General features: G+C 44.3%; 2 protein-coding genes across 6 annotated transcripts in view; both read right to left on the bottom strand.

The window, feature by feature from the left end:
• Positions 1-1,634: 1,634 nt before the first annotated feature.
• LOC136484001 (disease resistance protein Pik-2-like) lies at positions 1,635-15,095 on the bottom strand. The gene is made up of 3 exons (XM_066481195.1): positions 15,012-15,095; positions 4,351-5,082; positions 1,635-3,745 (listed from the first exon to the last, which is right to left on the bottom strand). Exons 1-3 carry the CDS (start codon positions 15,093-15,095, stop codon positions 1,931-1,933), a joined length of 2,631 nt encoding a protein of 876 aa, XP_066337292.1. The 3' UTR covers positions 1,635-1,930.
• A 109-nt stretch (positions 15,096-15,204) lies between these two features.
• LOC136483692 (uncharacterized) overlaps positions 15,205-22,828 on the bottom strand; it is a 67,032-nt gene continuing 59,408 nt past the window's right edge. For 3 of the 5 annotated variants that reach the window (XM_066481005.1, XM_066480855.1, XM_066481073.1), the window contains exon 11: positions 18,696-18,830. Coding sequence is in view for 1 of the 5 variants with exons in the window: in XM_066481116.1 (XP_066337213.1) it covers positions 15,323-15,526 (204 nt within the window). In the remaining 4 variants the exon portion in view is untranslated. Of the gene's footprint in view, positions 15,527-18,695; positions 18,831-22,828 lie in introns of those variants that run through there. The other 2 variants (XM_066481116.1, XM_066480963.1) reach the window with 2 other exon arrangements.

Below are 22,828 nucleotides of genomic sequence, written 5' to 3'. Positions count from 1 at the left end.
GCATCAGTGGCCCGATTCAAACTGATGCGTATTTTAAACCTGCTTCAATATTTTCGGTCCGGCCCACTTCATGTTCATATAGGCTGCTAACTCGGGCCTATATGCCACCGTACGCGCGGACGCGGACGCGGACGCAGGCCGGGAGTCGCGCGCTCCGACAGGAGCGCGACCGTACGCGCAATAGCCCCTTGGCCTGGTGCGGCTGCCCTCCTTGGCGCCCGTTCCCGCGAGGCCCATTTAAATATGGCTCCGCTCCTCTCGGTGAGGTGAGACACTCGACACACACACACACCGTGGGTCCGTGGCTCTCCTCCTTGTGCCATCGATCGGACCTCTCCGTGTCATCTCCCGTGCTCCTCTCTCGCGCCACCATAGCTCACTTGATTTGAAACGATAGTGGATGTGGCCGAATGATGAGCAGGTCCCATATGCCAGTGTATACTGCAATGGATTTGAGGGCCCTGATTAGTGCATTCATATTAGAGTAGATGAAAAAGAAAGGGTCTGTCTACCGAAAACTCACCCGAGTGACAGAACAGATAAAATCACTCAAATTTACCATACAAAAGAAATCGAGTGATTCAAGGTGATCTGTCACCCGATTCTCATAACCACAACAAAATCCAAAGAACGAAATGAAAAGGTCAAAAACAAAACAAAAAATAAAAAATAAAAAAATACAGATTAAACATATCAGTTGTATTAAAGGCATATTAGAAGAACAAAGCAGAAAATCAAAAGAAAAAAGACAGATCTAACCGATCATTTCTATAAAAGGCAAATTAGAAGAAGATCGAAGCAAAAAAAAAACAAAGAAAAAAGACAGAATTCACAGATCATTTCTATGAAAGGCAAATTAAAAGAAGATCAAAGCAGAAAAAAAAAACATAGAAGAAAGACAGATTCAACCGATCATTTCTATGAAAGGCAAATTAGAAGAAGATCAAAAGCAAAAAAACATAGAGAACTGTTCAAGTAATCCAAATGACCACTCTCATTTATAAAGAGTTAATTTACACCAATTAAACCTAGAACTTACACCCATGGTAAAATATGCTACATTGAGGTGTAATCTGTAGCTACTAATCAAGAAATGAATTTGCACAAGGCAGCACCTCGGCCCGGGCTGCGACGCGGCGGCATCGGCACTGGACGAGTGGGGATGGGGAGGAAGAACTACGCAGGGCCGCAGGTGCACGCGGCGCACGGCACGCCGGTGTGCGGACGCCGGAGTGGGGTCGGAGGCGAGGAAGAAAGAGAAGGATGCGAGAAGAGGAGCGAGGAAGAAGGAGGCGCGCTGTCCACTGCACGAGTTAATGCGATGCCTTTTCCGGTGCATGCGGCGGGGCCATTGGAGAGTAGAGTGCGCGGGATTAGGCGCGCGCTTCGCCCATCTGTCATCGCGTCCGTTCATGCCACCAGATGGATGGCAGAGAAATCGAGTGACACGACACCCAGAATCACCCGAGCGCCATATAGATTTAGCGAAAAGAAACACCTCAAGTGTACGTGAAGCCGTCAAAAGAGGATATAGCAAAAAAAAAAAGCAATCAACACAACATATTTCCAAAGAAAAATTAAAAACAATCGCAAACAATTAATCTGAAAGAACAAGGAGGTCACTGATGATAGATTCTCCACCATAAAACCAAATTGCATGACGATATAAATAGAACTGTTGCGGCAGCAAGGTCAAATGTTCAATCCTGGTACACAAATTAAACTTGTCCATCAACTAGGAGAACATGCATCTGTTTGGAAGATGAAGTACCAAATATGCTTCAGTGTCTGTTGGCATGTTGTTTTTTGCCTAGGTCAGGTACACACAAGCATTTAGATGGAGAAAATCCGATCGAGCTGTATATAACAAACGGTAATGCGACAATGCGTGGACAGGGAGAAATGACATTCAGAGTAGCATCCATTAGGTCTACTGACGTGGTGCTTCTTCCTCCAGCTTCAGCACAGGTTTCCCTGGATGGTCTGCAAGCTGGTCCTGCACGTCATGCTTCAGTGTTTCCTCGTAGGAGCCCTTCAGCCAGACTTCCTTGAGTTCAGATAGATGAACCAGGCCAGAAAGCTGATGTGACGACCCACTGCAGCAGTCAAATTTCAGCAGATCAAGTTTTTTCATTGTTTCTGATCCAAAAGTCACATGTAAGCTGGACATGCAAGCAATCTCAAGGACCTTGAGCTTCTGATAAGAGCGCTGCTCAACTCCATCTATAAAAACACAAAAATGGAGCCGAACATCTTCAGGCTGATTGACACAAAGGCGCAGAATGCATAGTTTTGGTAGCATGCCAAAAAACCTTATGTCCCATTCCCTTAATGTGGTTATCTCTAGATCCAACTTTGCGAGCTTGCTAAGCTGGCCGATCTGTAAAAATTGCAATTTGTCTACAAGCCCGTACAGTTTGAGGCTCTGTAGGTTCTTTAAAGGCAGGAATGTGTCATCCAAACAACATTGACTTTCTTTGTCGAACCACACTGACAAGGATTCCAAATGGACATGACCCGATATTGCAGAGGAAAACGCCGTACTGTTATTCCTGTTGACGCCGAACACTCCCAGCTTGCGCAATTGGGTGAGCTTCTTTAGCGCTTTCAGTATGGCCTCCCCCGCTGAAGAACCTATATTAACTACACCAAGCGTGTGCAAGGACCTCAGTTCCCTGATCCCAATGGGCACCCGAACACCAACAAGATGACTGAGATGGCGGAACTTGGACAGCCAGGATGAAGAAGCATTTGGCACTGATGGATCCTCTAATGAGATACTAGGCGTGCCCCCACGGATATACTGCAGCATCTGTAGTTTGGTGATAGTTGCTGGCAGAGTGACTATGGAGGTGTCCATCACGTCCAAAGTCTGAAGCTGCCTCAGACCACCAATTGAGCTAGGTAGATGGAAGATCCCACGGCATCCTCTTAGCGACAGGAACTTGAGGCAACACAGCCGCTTTACCATCTGCTCAACATCTGCATCTGTTAAACCTAATGAATCCTCCAGATCCAACACCCGGAGAAGCTTCATACTTTTGGAGATGAAGAATGATTTCCACATTCCAACCACTGTCATTGACCGTAGCCGTGAGAAGTCGATCCTCTGGAACACAGTCATATTTCTGTCCCAGTTTTCAGATATGACAAGATGACGTCCACTGCTTTTGGTGGTTGGGCTGCTAGTGTCGGTCAGTTCAAATACAAGGTTTTCCTCCATTGCCCGTGACAGGATGCACTCACGCAAAAATCCATTGACTCGGCATAAGACCACCCTTGCGTCACTGATGGCTGATGACTCCGGTTGGATTATGCTCAGATTGAGGAGCTTGGAGAAGAACTCCTCCCCATTCTCCTCTGCAGATTTATCATCACTGTCCCTGGAGTAGCCCTCAGCGATCCAACGCCTTACTAGACGCCTTCGCCGAATGTTGTGGTCTCTAGGAAAAAATGATAGGTAGAAGATGCATGGCTTGATGGAATCCGGACAAGTGCGGAAGCAGGAATGCATCCAACTAAATAGATCCCATAGGCTGTCAAACTCCGGGTTCATCTCTACCTCATTTATAAACCTCAGATTGATGGAACCTGCAGCGTCCATCCACGCTGCCTTGGTAGCCAATATGCCAGCCATAGCCACTATTATTGAGGGAAGGCCCCCGCACTTTGAAATAAGTTCTCGCAGCACCTCATTTTCGCGATAAGACGGTGAAGCGGACAATAGAGTCTTCTTAGATACTACCTGTACATTCAAACAGATCAACAACTGACCTTAATTACCATTAATTTGCGTAGGATTTTCACATAATGTACTTATATAATTATATACACTAGTACATCAACTCATGCTCACATCTGGACTAGAATCTTAGTAGTCATAAGTATCAAGATGTTTACCACTAATATTTACAGCTAATAAAATATTTCATATAGATACTCTATGATCTCTGTCCAACTGTGATATGTTGGATATATTATGGGCTTGGTCCATATAATATTTAATAAATCAAATAAACTCTATGGCCCGTAATAATGTGCGGTGTATGGTTTAATACCGTATGGGATTTTGACTAGACGTTGAATCGGTTTATATGGTTGAATATTGTTCATCTATATTGAGAAGCTGAGAAAAGGACATAGGTGTGCAATATTTATCTAACATGATAAACTTATCAATTATTATCTCATGCCATATTTAGATGTCCCTGGGTGAAATGGTAAGTACGAGCATGCATGCAGGAAAATACCGAGGTTACTGAAGTAGCAGGATATCATGTATATACATGTTTGTTTCTATGTATGTGTTTTACTTCTGATCTATATACTGGGCGGATCGAGGAAACACACCTCATTTTCGAAGAGATCAAAGGCTGCATCAGCTTCTAGAGTTTTGACATTAAACGCAAGTTCTTCCTTATCTGCGCAGTATGTTGCAAAACTTGCTTCAGTTGTTATCACAATGATGACAGTTCTAGATTCAGAGTGTCTAGATACCAACGAAGATTGTATCAAATCCCATTCCTGTATGGACTGAAGACCATCGATAACAACAAGGCACCGACGTGTACTTAGAACCTCACGACACTTTCCAATGGCGCCTTTGATCCCCACTATATTAGAGGGTGCAGTTTCCTTGGCTTGAAGAGACTCTGAATGAAAATTCATAAGCAAGCTTCGTGAGAAGTCCCTTAAATTGAAGGGTCGGGAGTGTGATAAACCCACCCAACCGTATTCTTGAAATTGCTGGTTCTCTAGTATCCTGTCGCAGTACAAGTTCCTGACAAGAGCTGATTTCCCCACGCCAGGTATCCCCCAAACAGACATAACTTGAGAATGGTTCATTTGTGCCTGAACTGTACAGTGACGAAGTTGATCCATCTGCAATCGGCGTCCAACAAGGGAAGAATTCTGCATCCAGTCCCTGGCTGCTTTCATTTTAGAGTTGGGGACGATCCTGTGGTAAGAGGAATAGACATTCCTCTGGTTATGGCTGAAGTCATACTCTGTTGATATCTCATTGCTTCGTGTCGATGTGCTATCATTGTTGGCCTCGCTTTTATCTCCAGCGTCTTCAAAACCCTAAAAATAAGAAACGGGTAAAAGACAGAAAAAAAAAGTTCTTAATTTTGTGCAGAAATTTTAATCACATGAATATGAATAAAAAAATTAAGAGTAAAATTTATGGCCGATCCTCAAACTTATATTATCTCATTGCTGGTCCATGTACTCTTAAATTGCACCGGTTCAGGCCTTAAACTCTGTTGGGGTCTCTTAGTCGTCCAAACAAATCTGACCCTACCCATGTATCAATGTGGCATACGAAGTGTGTGTTGTCATTGACCCAACATGTAGAACCCACATATCAGCTCCATCTCTCCTCTCCTACCTTTCTCATGGCCATGATCGATTGGCTCGTGCTACTCATGGGCCATAGGGGGAGAACTGGAGAAGGCATAGGCGGACGAGCTAGCCTGGCGATGGGCGGCAGAGGGTGCAAGCTCTAAGGTGTGGGCCAAAGATGGCATGGACACGACGGGGCAGAAGGGAGATAGGAGGCGAGTCACACTTCAATGATTTGGATGGCAGAGGCTGACTCATGGGTGCGGTGAGCCGGTGATGGAACTCGACAAAACTCCGATGAGCAATTTCTCTACATCTGATGCTCTTTGGCAAAATCCAACATCACCATTGAGTTCGCCTTTGTAAGCTCTATACCTCGGTGTAGCTGGTTACAAAGATCTTCGTTGTTGTACCTTGTCACGATCCTGACCAGATAGATAGGTTTGCCGGCGTGCACGCGCGGCTGGGAGCACGGCGGCGGCGCCGCCCCGAGCAGACAACAGAAGGAAGAAGAGGGTTCGGAACTAGGTTTTTATTATTCGCTGACCTCCCATCCTCCCACACAGCGAGTATTTGTTCAGTTCTACGATAAGGAAACGGGCCGAGCCCAGACGATACATCCATGCGGCTCGCAGGCCATCTTACATGCCATTTCAGCTAGTGTGGCCCATCCACGAAGAGCAGCCGGAGGCCTGGTCGTGACATTTCCCCCTCCTTAAGCAGCAGCGCGCCCTCGCGATGCAGTGCCAGCTGACTGCAGCAGCGATGATGGTACATTCGTAGCACGCTCCCAGGTAGCCCAATGCACTGGACAAGATTCACGCTGCAACAAAGCAACCGGTACCACCCGGTGACCTACCAGATGAAGCCGCTGATCCAGTACCTGGGATGGGGGAAGCCCTTCCAACATGTAGAGAAGCTGAAGCTCATCATCATTAGACAGATTAGTGTTCGAAGGTAAAGCCTTCTTTAGCTGTGAGACATGCAAAACAGGATGAATTTGACTATTTGCAGGTAACTGAAGCTTATATGCTAGTTTACCCACGGTTTGGAGCACCAGATATGGTCCGAAGTACTTGTAGCTAAGCTTTTGGTTGGTACGACGGGCAACCGATTGTTGTATGTGTGGTTGCAGCTTGACATAGACCCAATCACCCACAGCGAAGGTTCTTTCCTGACGATTCTTGTCAGCTTGATGTTTCATGCGCTGCTGAGCGCGAGCCAGGTTGTGCTGGATATGCTGCAACATGATATTACGGGACTGGAGCCAAGCCTCCAGATCAGGAACTGAGCAGGCATCAGTAAGTGTAATGCCGAAGTGCTTGGGCGGATAGCCGTATAAGGCCTCAAATGGGGTATGACCATGGGCCGAGTGGTAGGTGGTATTATACCAAAACTCGGCTAATGGAACCCACTGAGCCCACTTGTGAGGACAGGAGTGAACCATACAACGAAGATAGGTTTCTAGGCACTAGTTTAAGCGTTCCGTTTAACCGTCGGTCTGTGGATGATAGGCTGGGCTCATGTTGAGTGTGGTGTCAGTCAGCTTGAAAAGCTCTTGCCATAGGGTACTAGTGAATAGGCGATCTCTATCTGAAATGATGACAGAAGGCATGCCGTGCAATTTGTAGACATTGGAAATGAAGGTGTGAGCCACTGACAGGGCAGTGTAGGGATGACTGAGGCATATGAAGTGGGCATATTTGGTTAGTTTGTCGACAATGACCAAAATAGTGTCAAATTGCTTGGACTTGGGTAGACCTTCAATAAAATCAAGGCTGATAGTGTGCCAAGCATGTTGGGGAACGGGTAATGGTTGCAATAAACCGAGCAAACGACAATGTTCAGGTTTAGCCTGGGCAAGCGTTGATATAGTCAATGACAGATTGGTTCAAGTTGGGCCAGGCAAACAGGGCACGCACCTTGTGATAAGTGGCAGTAATACCACTGTGTCCTCCCAGACCACTAGAGTGAAGTGCCAGTAACACTGCTTGGTGGGCTTCTGTATGATTGCCCAGCCAAATTCTATTTTTATACTTGATAAGACCATCCGATAAGGTGAAGCCTTTATCATTGGAGCCAGTGATGCTGAGTTCTGTGAACAGTTGCTTGGTCTAATCATCCTTGGTATATCCTTCCACTATGATCTCTAGCCACCTAGGTGTACTGGTAGAGATGGCTGCCATCGTACTAGGTTCAGCTTGCCTAGATAAAGCATCAGCAGCCTTGTTTTCCAACCCTTTCTTGTACACTATCTTGTACTGCAGACCTAGAAGCTTGAGAAAGGCTTTATGTTTCATCCCTTCCTGTAACTTTTGTTCTCCCAAATGGATCAGGCTTTTATGATCAGTGGCTATACTGAACTCCTGATGTTGCAGATAGGATTTCCATTTGGTAACTGCCAAGATGAGTGCCATGCATTCTTTTTCATATGTAGATAATACTTGAGTTTGGGGTCCAAGTGCCTTACTAATGTAAGCCACAGGGTGGTTGTTCTGGGAAAGCACAGCACCAACTCCTATGGAGGATGCATCTGTCTCAATGGTGAATGGCTTGCTGAAATCTGGTAGGACCAGAACAGGGGCTGAGATCAAAGCCTGTTTGAGAGCCTCAAAACACATTTGCAGTTGGGGGGTCTAGTGAAAGAGAACATCCTTCTTGAGGAGGTCAGTTAATGGTCGACTGATGAGTCCATAATTCTTGATGAATTTGCGATAATAGCCAGATAATCCAAGGAAACCCCTTAACTGTTTGAGATCTGTTGGAGTGGGCCAATTGGCCACAACTTCAATTTTCTTAGGGTCTATGGCTACTCCCTCAGCACTGATGATGTGGCCCAAGTACTCCAAAGTCTGTTGGGCAAATGAGCACTTAGAGCGCTTGAGGAAGAACTGATGCTGCTAAAGGATCTTGAAAACCTCTTGCAAATGTTGCAAGTGGGCATCTAGTGTTGGACTGTAGATCAAAATGTCATCCATGAATACCAGCACACACTTGCGGAGTAGGGGCTTGAAAATTGTGTTCATTAAGGCTTGGAATGTTGCCGGGGCATTGGTGAGCCCGAAGGGCATCACCCAAAATTCCTAATGCCCACTATGTGTTTTGAAGGCTGTTTTCTCTTCATTAGCTGGTTGCAGTCTGATTTGATGGTAGCCAGAGAGCATATCCAGTTTTGTGAACCAGGCTGCTCCATTGAGTTCATCCAAGAGTTCATCAACAACTGGTAGGGGGTACTTGTCCTTGATAGTGATGTTGTTCAGTTGTCTGTAATCCACATAGAAACGCCAGCTGCCATCTTTCTTCTTTACCAAAAGAACTGGGGAGGCAAAGGGGCTGTGGCTGGGCTTGATAATGCCATTGGTGAGCATTTCCTGGATTTGGCGCTCAATTTCATCTTTCTGGGAAGGTGAATATCGATAAGGCTTGATGCAGAATAGTAGGGGTTATACACCGGGGCTTGTCTGGGTAAGATATAACAAAAAATTAGTATTCCATCTTTGTGACCTGATCCCTGGCACCATCTTTTTAGCTACCCCAGTTGATCCCATTAATCCATCATCGTTCCTAAATGATATGCAATATGCAATGCATTCTCAAGTCAAACAAGCATAACAAAACATTTACAAACATTAAACAACAAACAACATGCTAAGCATGCAATTATTACCAAACAAAGATGAGCAACACTTTACTTAGTCAAGCATGGAAAACAAGTAGCATATAAAGCATTTATTAACGTTATTCTAAACATCTAGTATATATAAAAGCTTAATCACCTACAACGTGGAATTAATAATCAATAAAGCACATGGCATCATGAAACTTATATAATAACATTTTATTAAGCACTAGAGCCATATTATGGGTTAATGGAACACAATAATTGTGAAAGTACATGATGGAACCACATTTTCTATTTTTGTCTACTTTTAATAATTTTAAAAACCATTAAACAAGCATATTACGAGATAAATCAATAACTCAAAAACTATGTCTCAATAGTGCATGAAATTTTTACCAGAGCACACACACGCCAACACTAGTCTACCATAAAATTTTCACTGCATTTGGATTACTAGAACATCCTCTAACAAATAAACATAAAGACCAAACTACACAAAACAACCAAAAACTTTAGACTAAAGCATATGATATTATATGTCTACTGCATAGAGCTAGTCACAAGGATTCCAAAACATATTCATTTTCCTTTTTATGATTTTCTACTATTTACTATGAATTTTCAAGCATTCAGCCGATTACTGAAATTAACAAAACACCGAAAAAGGAAAAAGGGTCCTTAGGCCCGAAGCGGCCCAGCTCGGCCTGGTCCAGCGGGCAAGGCAGCCCAGCCCAGCCAGAAGCGGCTGGCCCACGCGCGGCCCAACCAGGGAGACGCCGACTATTTTGCGAAGGGACCCTTGAGCTTCTCTCTATTCAACATGCAGTACATCACACACTATGCATCGCTATTTATATGAGTCACGGTTTTGCATTAGGAACCCTGGAAAAGTTTCTATTCTCACCCCGAGGTCTACTCTTCTTCCTCATGAGCAGAGCAGGGGCAGGAGACCGGCCGACGGCCGATTCGGCCGGTTGGGAGCCCGCTAGCGACGACTAGACGGCCGAGGAGGCGCGCGGGCCACGATCGGCCCAGGGCCTGACCACAAAGCGGACCGAGGCGGGGCACGATATAGCGGCCATGTGTGGCCACGGCAGGGGAGGCGGAGTGCCAGAACCCGGCCGGGGAGGATGGCCGGTGGCGGCGGAGAACGCCGCGAGAGCAGCGGGGTGCTTGACCGCACCCGAGGGGCTGCTCTGCTTGGCCCGAGGCAGGCCAGGTCAGCCTGCTGGCTGCGGAAGCAGACGACGGCAGCGATGGCTGCGTCGGCAACTGTGGCTTCCGGCAGCGACGCGGTCGGCGGAGGAGGCGCTCAGGAGCTCGCGCAGGGCAGCGTACGGCCAGACGGACAGCTGCAGCACGCATGAGTCGGCGTCCATGGCGGACGCGTGAGAGAGAAAGGGAGGGAGAGAGGGCAGGACAGAGGGGCGCGAGAGCAAGCTAGGAGCCATGTGTGGCACACCTTGTCCAGAAGCCAGACGTAGGGGCAGAGCGGTATAGGCAGCGGCTATGGCACCATCGAGCTTGGTCCTTTCCTCAATAACGTGCGAGTCGTACCAGGCGTGGTAGGTGAGATGAGTGGCTGTGAACGCGCGTTATCAACAGCGGCACAATGGTCGCGCGGGGCCGATGCACAAACGACGCGCGAGAAGTGCAGTGGCACCATGATCAGAGCATTAACTCGACGTGCCAACGCGGGCAGGCAGCGGCTCGGCGAGTAGGTGGTTCGAGCGGCGAAGAAACGCCATGACGCGACAAGGCGAGGCAGGAGACACGCCGCGGCTTCGGTCGACACGCGACAGCAGCATGTGTGCTGGCCCGCAGGGAGAGGCCACGGCCGGCCATGGGCCGAGCCCGGCGCCAGCAAAGCACGTGGGCACGATCACCGCGAACACAAGGTGAAAGACAGAAAACGGTGTCGTGCACGCTATTTAAAGCATACCAAAACTGCTTAAAAGCTCGACTAAGGCTCAACCAACTACACGAACCTAAAGTCCACACCACCTGCTATCCAGCGAAGCAATCGTCGAGACTAAAGAGTGACTAGAGGGAGAGGGGAGGATGCCAAGGTGATCATGTCGCTTGAACACTGGTTCACGAGCAAAGCACCGGTGATAAGGTTCTAGTGCGTTCTGATCGAAGTTAGGCAATTTCTATGAGATTACCGTGACACCTATCGCCACCTCGACCTACACCGCTCTCAAGTGCTCATTTCGACGCAGCTGACGGTGCAAAAACATGAAGTTGGTGTTTAGGAAATTTTGTGGATATTTAAATGTCGAAGTAGCATTGTCTATCATCTTTTCAGACTTAAAAGGAATTCAAGGTTCCATTTAGAACTAACACTCCCTAGCACTTTTGGTTGAATTTTTAAACAGTCTAAACTTTACCAAACTTCACCAACAACCATTTCACGACTTAGCACACACTTTATACCAAACAATAGAACCAAAATATTAGGGCGTTATTTAACTATTTTGTATTTTATAAATCACCAAAAAGTGTACTTTCAACACAACTTCAAATTTTTGCCGATTCAACGAAAAGGGCTAATTTTAATTTCCAATTTGATTTTTGAGCTTCCAAGAACACTAGTTAACAACCTTTGTTTTCAAAAATTAAAGTTGCACTTTTCATTTACACCATTTGCTCATCACCTTTACTTAAGCACTACACACAAGCTATATTTATTTTTTTGTTTATAGAAATTGCTTTTCGTGCCAAACAATTAAAACTACTTTTCTTATTTTCTTGTTAGAATTTTCATTATCGCATTTGATTAAAGTAACTCACTATACTTATAGATCTATTTCTCAGGCCACAATCTCAGTGCTTAGTGAGCTCGTAACACCAGAGGTGTTACAATGTGTAAGACACAAACATATCAATTCGTTATAAATTCCTTTTAGACCCTCTTTTTTTTTAAAGGACGGTAAAAGCTTTGTCGCAAGTTTTATTAGACGATAGGAAAAGAAAAAAGAGTTTCGACCCTCTTTGGAAGACGTTTTTAGCCTATATATGTTTTTAATTTTTGAAATTCAACTAGCTCCTTTAAAGTTTTTGTGTTCAAAACGGAGGCCTTAACCCTGATCATGTCGATTTGTAAAACTGGTTTGTGAATTAATCTATGACGACTCACACGAGTTAATTTGATGCTACTCATGGCATTGTGTGACTCACCGGGACCGGGGTTCTCTTAATCGGGTCAAATTCTCTATACTGACTTGGTAAGTTCCACCTATTGAACGTACGGTTTAAGCACTCAGAATTTACTGTGGTTGTTATATATATTCTAAAAAAATAAATTATGTTGCGGTTATTTTTTCTAGATCTAATTGTCAACACATGGAGCTTAAGCCACAGGATCTTTAATCTTATTTGACCTTTATGCAGAGGATCTCTACTCTATCTTTTGTGTTAGAAAAAAACTTAATCCAACAAAGGTCCAACTCAAGTTTCTACTTTCCTAAAAAAAACTCAAGTTGGAGACCTCCAAAGCCCCCCCTCCTCTCAGGGAAAAAAATTCTATGGATACAGTATCCACGGTGCTCCTGTGCATACATACATACTCCTAGATGCCTGCCATCCAACGGCGTGCAGTCATGCGGAGTCGTGCGTCAAAGCCGAGCGGATGAAGCTGCGGAGAGCTGGGTATGTATGCACGGAGGTTGTAGTGGATACGGTAGTACATGGAATTGTTTCCCCTCTCAGCCCCGATCTCTGGTACGTAGGGAGCTTCCTACCTTATCCCACCAAAAACTCACCTCTGCTTGTCTTTTTTTTTTTCAGACTTTCTCCCACGCCACCACCCTGGCCAAGGGACCGCGTTATAGCGCGACCTGTCGCGCCATGGGGGAGCGCGCGACCCCTCCGTGCGCCCCGACATTGCTTAGGCTGGGTTTAAATACAGAGATAGTGTTATATTGAATGTCATATCGTGGTGTCACGCGAGAGTGTTCGGATAATAATAATAATAAAATGAATTATAGAAGTCCTCAGTAATTTACGAGATGAATTTATTAAGCCTAATTAATATGACGGCAGCACGCGTTACAGCACATTTACTGTAGCACCATGTTGTCAAATCATGTACTAATTAGACTTAAAAAATTTATCTCGTAAATTAGTCGTAACATGTATAATTAGTTATTTTTTTTTATCTATATTTAATATTTCATAGATGCGTCCAAACCACCCCATGTAATAGGAACTAAAATTTGCGAGCTAAACAAGGCCTCCATGGGATTTGGACCAACTCACGCAAGCAAGCCGAGGTAATATCTGCTCGCTATAACTGCCGTCCACCTGCTCCCGTCGACCCGCTGCAGTCCTGCTGCACGTGCAACAGCGAACCCGTTCGCTTGTCCGAATTCTGAAGGAATTTGGATAGTTTGATAAATGCTGGATGAATTTGTGAGAGAAAAACACTGTTTCGGATGAAAAAAATAAGCAGATCAAGCCGGGTTTAAGGGCACGCGAACGGAGCCAGCAAATGCATGCAACTGACGTAAGCGAAAAACCTAAACTTTTTTTTTGGAATTGCTTTAACTTTTAAATTATTTACCGTTTTCAATTTCGTCTACATTGTAATATTCTACGTGACGAGACGAATAAAACTAAACTCCACTTGCCTACGTTTCGAAGAATTTTATTTTAGTAGCAATTTATGTGTAAAAATGTGATAGAAGATTTATGAAAAAAAAGTTGCTACCATATAATACTAAACTTGCTACTCTAAAAATAAACTAAAGTTTTTAATTTGGTATGCACATCGACTGTTACCATGGAAATATAATAAATTTGTTATATAGTATTTACATAAAGTTATTAATCCCTAAAGAGAGTAATAGACCAAAACAAGACAAGCTGCAAAGTAGAGCGCAAATTACTAAAATAAACATTGCATAAACTACCAATTAGGAGGCAAGTTATTATAAAACATATTAAAAAAGTCAGGATACATGGCTTGCTGTCAACTGAGGGCATTCGTTAAAAAATGAGGGTAACGATACAAAACAAGACAAGCTACAACCTAGAAGCAAATTGTTAGAACAAGCATTGCATAAGCTGTCAATTAGAGGGGCAAGTTATTATAAAAACCCACTATATAAGCCGGGAAAACATGACTAGCTAAAAATTGGAGGGACATTTATAAAAAAGACAAGAGTAGCAACCTAAAATAAGATAAGCTGCACCCTGAGGGGCTAATTATTAGATGAAGCATGTCATAAGGTGCGAACTTAGAGGGTAAATTATTATACAACTAATATGCAGGATTTAAGAATGTATTCGAACCTAAAAGGATGACTGAGAACTGAAACTAAAAAAACATGACTCAAAACTGAAACTAAAAAATGGAAAAAAAACTTGACTAAAACTAAAACTAGGGGCAAATTCTTTTGTGACAACTTTTGTGTACAATGGCTATACTTTTGTAATAACTTATACATTATAGGTGAAGCAACTAATATGCGGTATTTAGGAAGTCAAACCTAGAAGGGTGATTGAAATCTGAAACTAACAATAAGTAATAAAAAGTTGAATGAAAAATGAAACTAAAAAACTGAAAAAACAGACTGAAAACTAAAACTAAAAGAAATAAAAAAAATCCATGACTAAAAACTGAATTAAAAAAACTGACTGAAAACTAAAACTAGGGGCAAATTTTTTTGTGTCAACTTATGTATGCGATGGCTACTCTTTTGTAATAACTTATATATTACAGGTGAGGCAACTAATATGCAGAATTTAGAAAGACATTTGAACCTAAAAGGGTAACTAAAATCTAAAACTAAAAAAATTAAAAAAAAACATGACTGAAATATGAAAATAAAAGATTTCAGAAAACTGAAAATAAAAAACATTTAAAGAACCTCGTGAAACTGAGACTAAATGAAACAATGAAAAAATCAGAAATGAAACAAAAACTGCTCCTTGCTGTACGTATCATCAGGCAAACAGACACAGAGCATTGCAACATTGAGGTGATGTAGACATCATACGCCCATAATGTGTATGTGTACGCGAAAGGTCAATGTGTACGCACCTTGACATCCAATTGTGACGTGCGCGCGCAGGTACAAGAAGATTGGTAGGCATGCTCATCTCGATTTTCTTTCATGATTAGCATCAGTGGCGCGATTCAAACTGATGCGTATTTTAAACCTGCTTCAATATTTTCGGTCCGGCCCACTTCATGTTCATATAGGCTGCTAACTCGGGCCTATATGCCACCGTACGCGCGGACGCGGACGCAGGCCGGGAGTCGCGCGCTCCGACAGGAGCACGACCGTACGCGCAATAGCCCCTTGGCCTGGTGCGGCTGCCCTCCTTGGCGCCCGTTCCCGCGAGGCCCATTTAAATATGGCTCCGCTCCTCTCGGTGAGGTGAGACACTCGACACACACACACACCGTGGGTCCGTGGCTCTCCTCCTTGTGCCATCGATCGGACCTCTCCGTGTCATCTCCCGTGCTCCTCTCTCGCGCCACCATAGCTCACTTGATTTGAAACGATAGTGGATGTGGCCGAATGATGAGCAGGTCCCATATGCCAGTGTATACTGCAATGGATTTGAGGGCCCTGATTAGTGCATTCATATTAGAGTAGATGAAAAAGAAAGGGTCTGTCTACCGAAAACTCACCCGAGTGACAGAACAGATAAAATCACTCAAATTTACCATACAAAAGAAATCGAGTGATTCAAGGTGATCTGTCACCCGATTCTCATAACCACAACAAAATCCAAAGAACGAAATGAAAAGGTCAAAAACAAAACAAAAAATAAAAAATAAAAAAATACAGATTAAACATATCAGTTGTATTAAAGGCATATTAGAAGAACAAAGCAGAAAATCAAAAGAAAAAAGACAGATCTAACCGATCATTTCTATAAAAGGCAAATTAGAAGAAGATCGAAGCAAAAAAAAAACAAAGAAAAAAGACAGAATTCACAGATCATTTCTATGAAAGGCAAATTAAAAGAAGATCAAAGCAGAAAAAAAAAACATAGAAGAAAGACAGATTCAACCGATCATTTCTATGAAAGGCAAATTAGAAGAAGATCAAAAGCAAAAAAACATAGAGAACTGTTCAAGTAATCCAAATGACCACTCTCATTTATAAAGAGTTAATTTACACCAATTAAACCTAGAACTTACACCCATGGTAAAATATGCTACATTGAGGTGTAATCTGTAGCTACTAATCAAGAAATGAATTTGCACAAGGCAGCACCTCGGCCCGGGCTGCGACGCGGCGGCATCGGCACTGGACGAGTGGGGATGGGGAGGAAGAACTACGCAGGGCCGCAGGTGCACGCGGCGCACGGCACGCCGGTGTGCGGACGCCGGAGTGGGGTCGGAGGCGAGGAAGAAAGAGAAGGATGCGAGAAGAGGAGCGAGGAAGAAGGAGGCGCGCTGTCCACTGCACGAGTTAATGCGATGCCTTTTCCGGTGCATGCGGCGGGGCCATTGGAGAGTAGAGTGCGCGGGATTAGGCGCGCGCTTCGCCCATCTGTCATCGCGTCCGTTCATGCCACCAGATGGATGGCAGAGAAATCGAGTGACACGACACCCAGAATCACCCGAGCGCCATATAGATTTAGCGAAAAGAAACACCTCAAGTGTACGTGAAGCCGTCAAAAGAGGATATAGCAAAAAAAAAAAGCAATCAACACAACATATTTCCAAAGAAAAATTAAAAACAATCGCAAACAATTAATCTGAAAGAACAAGGAGGTCACTGATGATAGATTCTCCACCATAAAACCAAATTGCATGACGATATAAATAGAACTGTTGCGGCAGCAAGGTCAAATGTTCAATCCTGGTACACAAATTAAACTTGTCCATCAACTAGGAGAACATGCATCTGTTTGGAAGATGAAGTACCAAATATGCTTCAGTGTCTGTTGGCATGTTGTTTTTTGCCTAGGTCAGGTACACACAAGCATTTAGATGGAGAAAATCCGATCGAGCTGTATATAACAAACGGTAATGCGACAATGCGTGGACAGGGAGAAATGACATTCAGAGTAGCATCCATTAGGTCTACTGACGTGGTGCTTCTTCCTCCAGCTTCAGCACAGGTTTCCCTGGATGGTCTGCAAGCTGGTCCTGCACGTCATGCTTCAGTGTTTCCTCGTAGGAGCCCTTCAGCCAGACTTCCTTGAGTTCAGATAGATGAACCAGGCCAGAAAGCTGATGTGACGACCCACTGCAGCAGTCAAATTTCAGCAGATCAAGTTTTTTCATTGTTTCTGATCCAAAAGTCACATGTAAGCTGGACATGCAAGCAATCTCAAGGACCTTGAGCTTCTGATAAGAGCGCTGCTCAACTCCATCTATAAAAACACAAAAATGGAGCCGAACATCTTCAGGCTGATTGACACAAAGGCGCAGAATGCATAGTTTTGGTAGCATGCCAAAAAACCTTATGTCCCATTCCCTTAATGTGGTTATCTCTAGATCCAACTTTGCGAGCTTGCTAAGCTGGCCGATCTGTAAAAATTGCAATTTGTCTACAAGCCCGTACAGTTTGAGGCTCTGTAGGTTCTTTAAAGGCAGGAATGTGTCATCCAAACAACATTGACTTTCTTTGTCGAACCACACTGACAAGGATTCCAAATGGACATGACCCGATATTGCAGAGGAAAACGCCGTACTGTTATTCCTGTTGACGCCGAACACTCCCAGCTTGCGCAATTGGGTGAGCTTCTTTAGCGCTTTCAGTATGGCCTCCCCCGCTGAAGAACCTATATTAACTACACCAAGCGTGTGCAAGGACCTCAGTTCCCTGATCCCAATGGGCACCCGAACACCAACAAGATGACTGAGATGGCGGAACTTGGACAGCCAGGATGAAGAAGCATTTGGCACTGATGGATCCTCTAATGAGATACTAGGCGTGCCCCCACGGATATACTGCAGCATCTGTAGTTTGGTGATAGTTGCTGGCAGAGTGACTATGGAGGTGTCCATCACGTCCAAAGTCTGAAGCTGCCTCAGACCACCAATTGAGCTAGGTAGATGGAAGATCCCACGGCATCCTCTTAGCGACAGGAACTTGAGGCAACACAGCCGCTTTACCATCTGCTCAACATCTGCATCTGTTAAACCTAATGAATCCTCCAGATCCAACACCCGGAGAAGCTTCATACTTTTGGAGATGAAGAATGATTTCCACATTCCAACCACTGTCATTGACCGTAGCCGTGAGAAGTCGATCCTCTGGAACACAGTCATATTTCTGTCCCAGTTTTCAGATATGACAAGATGACGTCCACTGCTTTTGGTGGTTGGGCTGCTAGTGTCGGTCAGTTCAAATACAAGGTTTTCCTCCATTGCCCGTGACAGGATGCACTCACGCAAAAATCCATTGACTCGGCATAAGACCACCCTTGCGTCACTGATGGCTGATGACTCCGGTTGGATTATGCTCAGATTGAGGAGCTTGGAGAAGAACTCCTCCCCATTCTCCTCTGCAGATTTATCATCACTGTCCCTGGAGTAGCCCTCAGCGATCCAACGCCTTACTAGACGCCTTCGCCGAATGTTGTGGTCTCTAGGAAAAAATGATAGGTAGAAGATGCATGGCTTGATGGAATCCGGACAAGTGCGGAAGCAGGAATGCATCCAACTAAATAGATCCCATAGGCTGTCAAACTCCGGGTTCATCTCTACCTCATTTATAAACCTCAGATTGATGGAACCTGCAGCGTCCATCCACGCTGCCTTGGTAGCCAATATGCCAGCCATAGCCACTATTATTGAGGGAAGGCCCCCGCACTTTGAAATAAGTTCTCGCAGCACCGCATTTTCGCGATAAGACGGTGAAGCGGACAATAGAGTCTTCTTAGATACTACCTGTACATTCAAACAGATCAACAACTGACCTTAAGTACCATTAATTTGCGTAGCATTTTCACATAATGTACTTATATAATTATATACACCTAGTCCATCAACTCATGCTCACATCTGGACTAGAATCTTAGTAGTCATAAGTATCAAGATGTTTACCACTAATATTTACAGCTAATAAAATATTTCATATAGATACTCTATGATCTCTGTCATACTGTGATATGTTGGATATATTATGGCTTGACCCATATAATATTTAATAAATCAAATAAACTGTATGGTCCGTAATAATGCGCGGTGTATGGTTTAATACCGTATGGGATTTTGACTAGACGTTGAATTGGTTTATATGGTTGAATATTGTTCATCTATATTGAGAAGCTGAGAAAAGAACATAGGTGTGCCACACGCGCGCGCGCGCGCCGCCGCCGCCGGCCGGGCCGTGGGCGTGGGCGTCGCGGGACGGGGCCGTGTTTTACCAATCAAGTTGCATAATTACGGAAGTTTCTTCCATTTTTAATCAGTGGCGACTTGATTATGGGAGTTTCACCCGTTACCGCTGGCTGAGCCTTGATGGACAGAGCTCTTCCGTCTCCTAATCTCCTCCTGAGACTCATCGCTTCCCTGCCACGAGCATATATTCCCAACTCCTCCGTCAGTCATCTTCTTCTTCGCTTCGGAGTCAACCACATTTGCTGCTCTTTGGTTCTCCCCGTCCCGGTTCCCTGCGCGCAAAGGAACTGGGATGAGTAGAGCCTCCGGGAGTCAACCACATCCCAACTCCTCCGTCAGTCATCTTCTTCTTCGCTTCAGAGTCAACCACATCCTGCTGCTCTTTGGTTCTCCCTCGTTCCCGTTCCTTGCGCGCACAGGAACTAGGGTGAGTAGAGCCTTCCGAAGTCAACCACATCTGCTGCTCTTTGGTTCTCCCTGTCCTGGTTCCCTGCGCGCACAGTAACTAGGTGAGTAGAGCCTCCGGAACGTCTGCCGTCTTCGAGTTCACCTGCTCGGGTGAAGGGCGGCAATCACGTTTTTGGGGAGTGTCGTTAGCGGCACGACTACTCGCATCGATCGTCTTCTTCTTCCCGGCCTCGGCGCACGTCTCTAGGTGATCGGCACTGCTTCCTTCCTGCACTGCAACGAGCGGGACGACTACACCGACCTGCACTATGTCGACTAGTGCATCCGGCTCTAGCCGCTGGGTATGTCTCTGTTCTCCGTTATCCAGTAAGGTCTTGTGTACTTACCTTGCTGGTTAGTATCATATACATGACGTTCATGCTTAGATCACACAAGCACATGTATGATGTCACCAACCTTGGCTCTGCCGCTGGGTATGTCTCTATTCTCCGTTATCCAGTAAGGTCTTGTGTACTTATCTTGCTGGTTAGTATCATATACATGATGTTCATGCTTAGATCACACAAGCACATGTATGATGTCACCAACCTTTTGTTTATCGTTTTTTTTTGGATTAAATTGCTATTGAAAATGCCTAATTATCTAACAATCCAAAAACGTGACAGGCAATTTTCGGTAGTTGGCTTTACGGGTATGCTGAAACCGAATGTGTTTGAGGGCACTCACTATAAGAGGTGGCGGCAGAGGTGCATATTATGATTGACTGCTATGCACCGCTACTTTGTTGCTGAGCCTAGGGCTGTTGGGCCGCATACTCCTGAGTAGGAGCGTGCGTTCCAACATGCTGACAATACGTTCAAGGCAGCAATTTTGAGCGTGCTAGGAGACTCCATAGTAGATGCATATGTGCCACTATAGACTGGTAAGGCCATGTGAGAAGCACTTGAGGCCAAATATGGAGTGTCTGATGCTGGTTCTGAGTTGTATGTCATGGAGCAGTTTCATGACTATCGGATGGTCGATGGCCATTCTATAGTGGAACAAGCTCATGAGGTACAAACACTAGCAAAAGAACTCGAAATGTTTGGATGTGTGTTGCCCGACAAGTTTGTGGCAGGCTATATCATTGCTAAGCTGCCACAGGCTTGGACAGATTTTGCTACCTCTCTGAAACATAAGAGACAAGAGTTTGGTATTGCTGAGCTCATTGGCTCTTTGGATGTTGAAGAGAAGGCGAGAGCAAAGGATGTCCGTGCCAAGAAGGTTGGTGAGGGGAGTTCGAGTGCCCATGTGGTACAGAAGAATCATCCTAAGCCCCAAAAGAAGACATTCCAGCAAGAACTCAAACAAAAGTCTACCACTCCTTTTAAGAAGAAGAAGAAGAAGGAAAGGGGAAATTATTTCACTTGTGGCAAGCCTGGGCACTATGCTAGAGAGTGCGAGGAGGCTAAGTGGAAGCCAAACAAGAAAACAGCAAACACAGTTGAGACTGATGCAGGAACAACGGGGTATGGTAATTTATTGCCTACTGTTCTTTCAATTTGTCATTCACCCGATTGGTGGGTTGATACTGGTGCAAATATACATGTGTGTGCTGATGTTTCTTTATTTTTTTCTTATCATGTCGGGCGGACTTCCTTCTTGTTGATGGAGAATGGGGCACGTGTGGCTGTACGTGGTGTTGGTACGGTCGATCTCAAGCTTACTTCGGGAAAGACCGTGCAGTTGAAGAACGTGCATCATGTCTCCTGAATAAAGAAGAATTTGATCAATAGTTCTTTGCTTTGTCGTGATGGTTTTAAACTTGTATTCGAGTCTAATAAGTGCGTACTTTCTAAGTATGGTACTTTTGTTGGAAAAGCTATGAGAGCGGAGGCTTGTTCCGCTTGTCTTTGACAGATACTTGTTTTAATTTCATGAACCATGTGAGCCACGATGATGAGACAAATATTTGGCATTTGCAATTATATCATATTAATTTTGGTTGCATGACTCGCTTAGCTAGGTTTAAATTTAATTCCAAAATTCGATGTGGTCAAAGGTTCTAAGTGCCATGTATGTGTTGAATCAAAACAACATCGCAAGCCTCACAAGGCTGCTGCGGCGAGGGATTTGGCACCGTTAGAACTAATCCATTCTGACGTGTGAGATGAATGGAGAGTTGACCAAAGGTGGCAAAAGATATTTTATAACTTTCATAGATGATTGCACTCGTTTTTCCTATGTGTATTTATTAAAATTAAAAGATGAAGCGTTGTATTATTTTAAGATCTATAAAACGGAGGTAGAGAATCAACTTAAAAGAAAATTAAACATTTGCGGTCTGATCGTGGGGAAGAATATTTCTCAAACGGATTTTTTGAGTTTTGCGCTGTGCATGGAATTATTCATGAGAGGACATCACCATATTCACCACAGTCCAATGGGATTGCAGAGAGAATGAACCGCACTCTAACTGAGTTGGTTAACGCCATGTTAGAGACTGCAGGACTATCTAAGGAATGGTGGGGTGAGGCTATATTGACAGTGTGTCATATCCTGAATAGGGTGTCTACAAAGAACAAAGAAATTACACCATTCAAGTAATGGGAGAAAAAGAGATTAAATCTTTTTTACATGCGAACTTGGGGTTGTTTGGTAAAGGTGAATGTGCCAATAAACAAAAAGCGAAAGCTTGGACCAAAAACTGTTGATTGTGCCTTTCTCGGTTATGCTATTCACAGCGTGGGTTATAGATTTTTAATAACAAACTCTAGTGTTCATGACATGGTTGTTGGTACAATTATGGAATCTAGAGATGCGACATTTTTTGAGAATGAATTTCCCATGAAGAATACACCTAGCACTTCCAGTCATGAATCTATTTTTCTGCCTGAGACACATGAATCGGTAATACACGCTGATGTTGAAACCCATGAAGAAATTCCCGAGGATAATGATATAGTCACTCGAAAGAGTAAGAGACGGAGGGTTATAAAATCCTTTGGTGAAAACTATATTATATACCTTGTGGATGACACTCCCACAACCATAGTTGAGGCATATTCATCTCTTGACGCTGACTTGTGGAAGGAAGCTGTTCAAAGTGAGATAGATTCTATTATGTCTAATAGAACTTGGGAAGTGGTTGATCGTCC

This window comes from Miscanthus floridulus, chromosome 1 (assembly GCF_019320115.1).
Source record: "Miscanthus floridulus cultivar M001 chromosome 1, ASM1932011v1, whole genome shotgun sequence".
NCBI lineage: Eukaryota > Viridiplantae > Streptophyta > Magnoliopsida > Poales > Poaceae > Miscanthus > Miscanthus floridulus.
This window is presented reverse-complemented; position numbering and strand designations above follow the sequence as displayed.

Bases quoted from the DNA above. Each gene is read 5' to 3' on its own strand.
- LOC136484001 (XM_066481195.1), bottom strand. From the start codon at position 15,095: ATGCTAATCATGAAAGAAAATCGAGATGAGCATGCCTACCAATCTTCT. The intron at 5,083-15,011 runs GTGCGTACACAT...TCTTATTTTTAG, and splicing joins CGTCACAATTGGATGTCAAG to GGTTTTGAAGACGCTGGAGA. The intron at 3,746-4,350 runs GTGTGTTTCCTC...TTGAATGTACAG, and splicing joins TTGATCTCTTCGAAAATGAG to GTAGTATCTAAGAAGACTCT.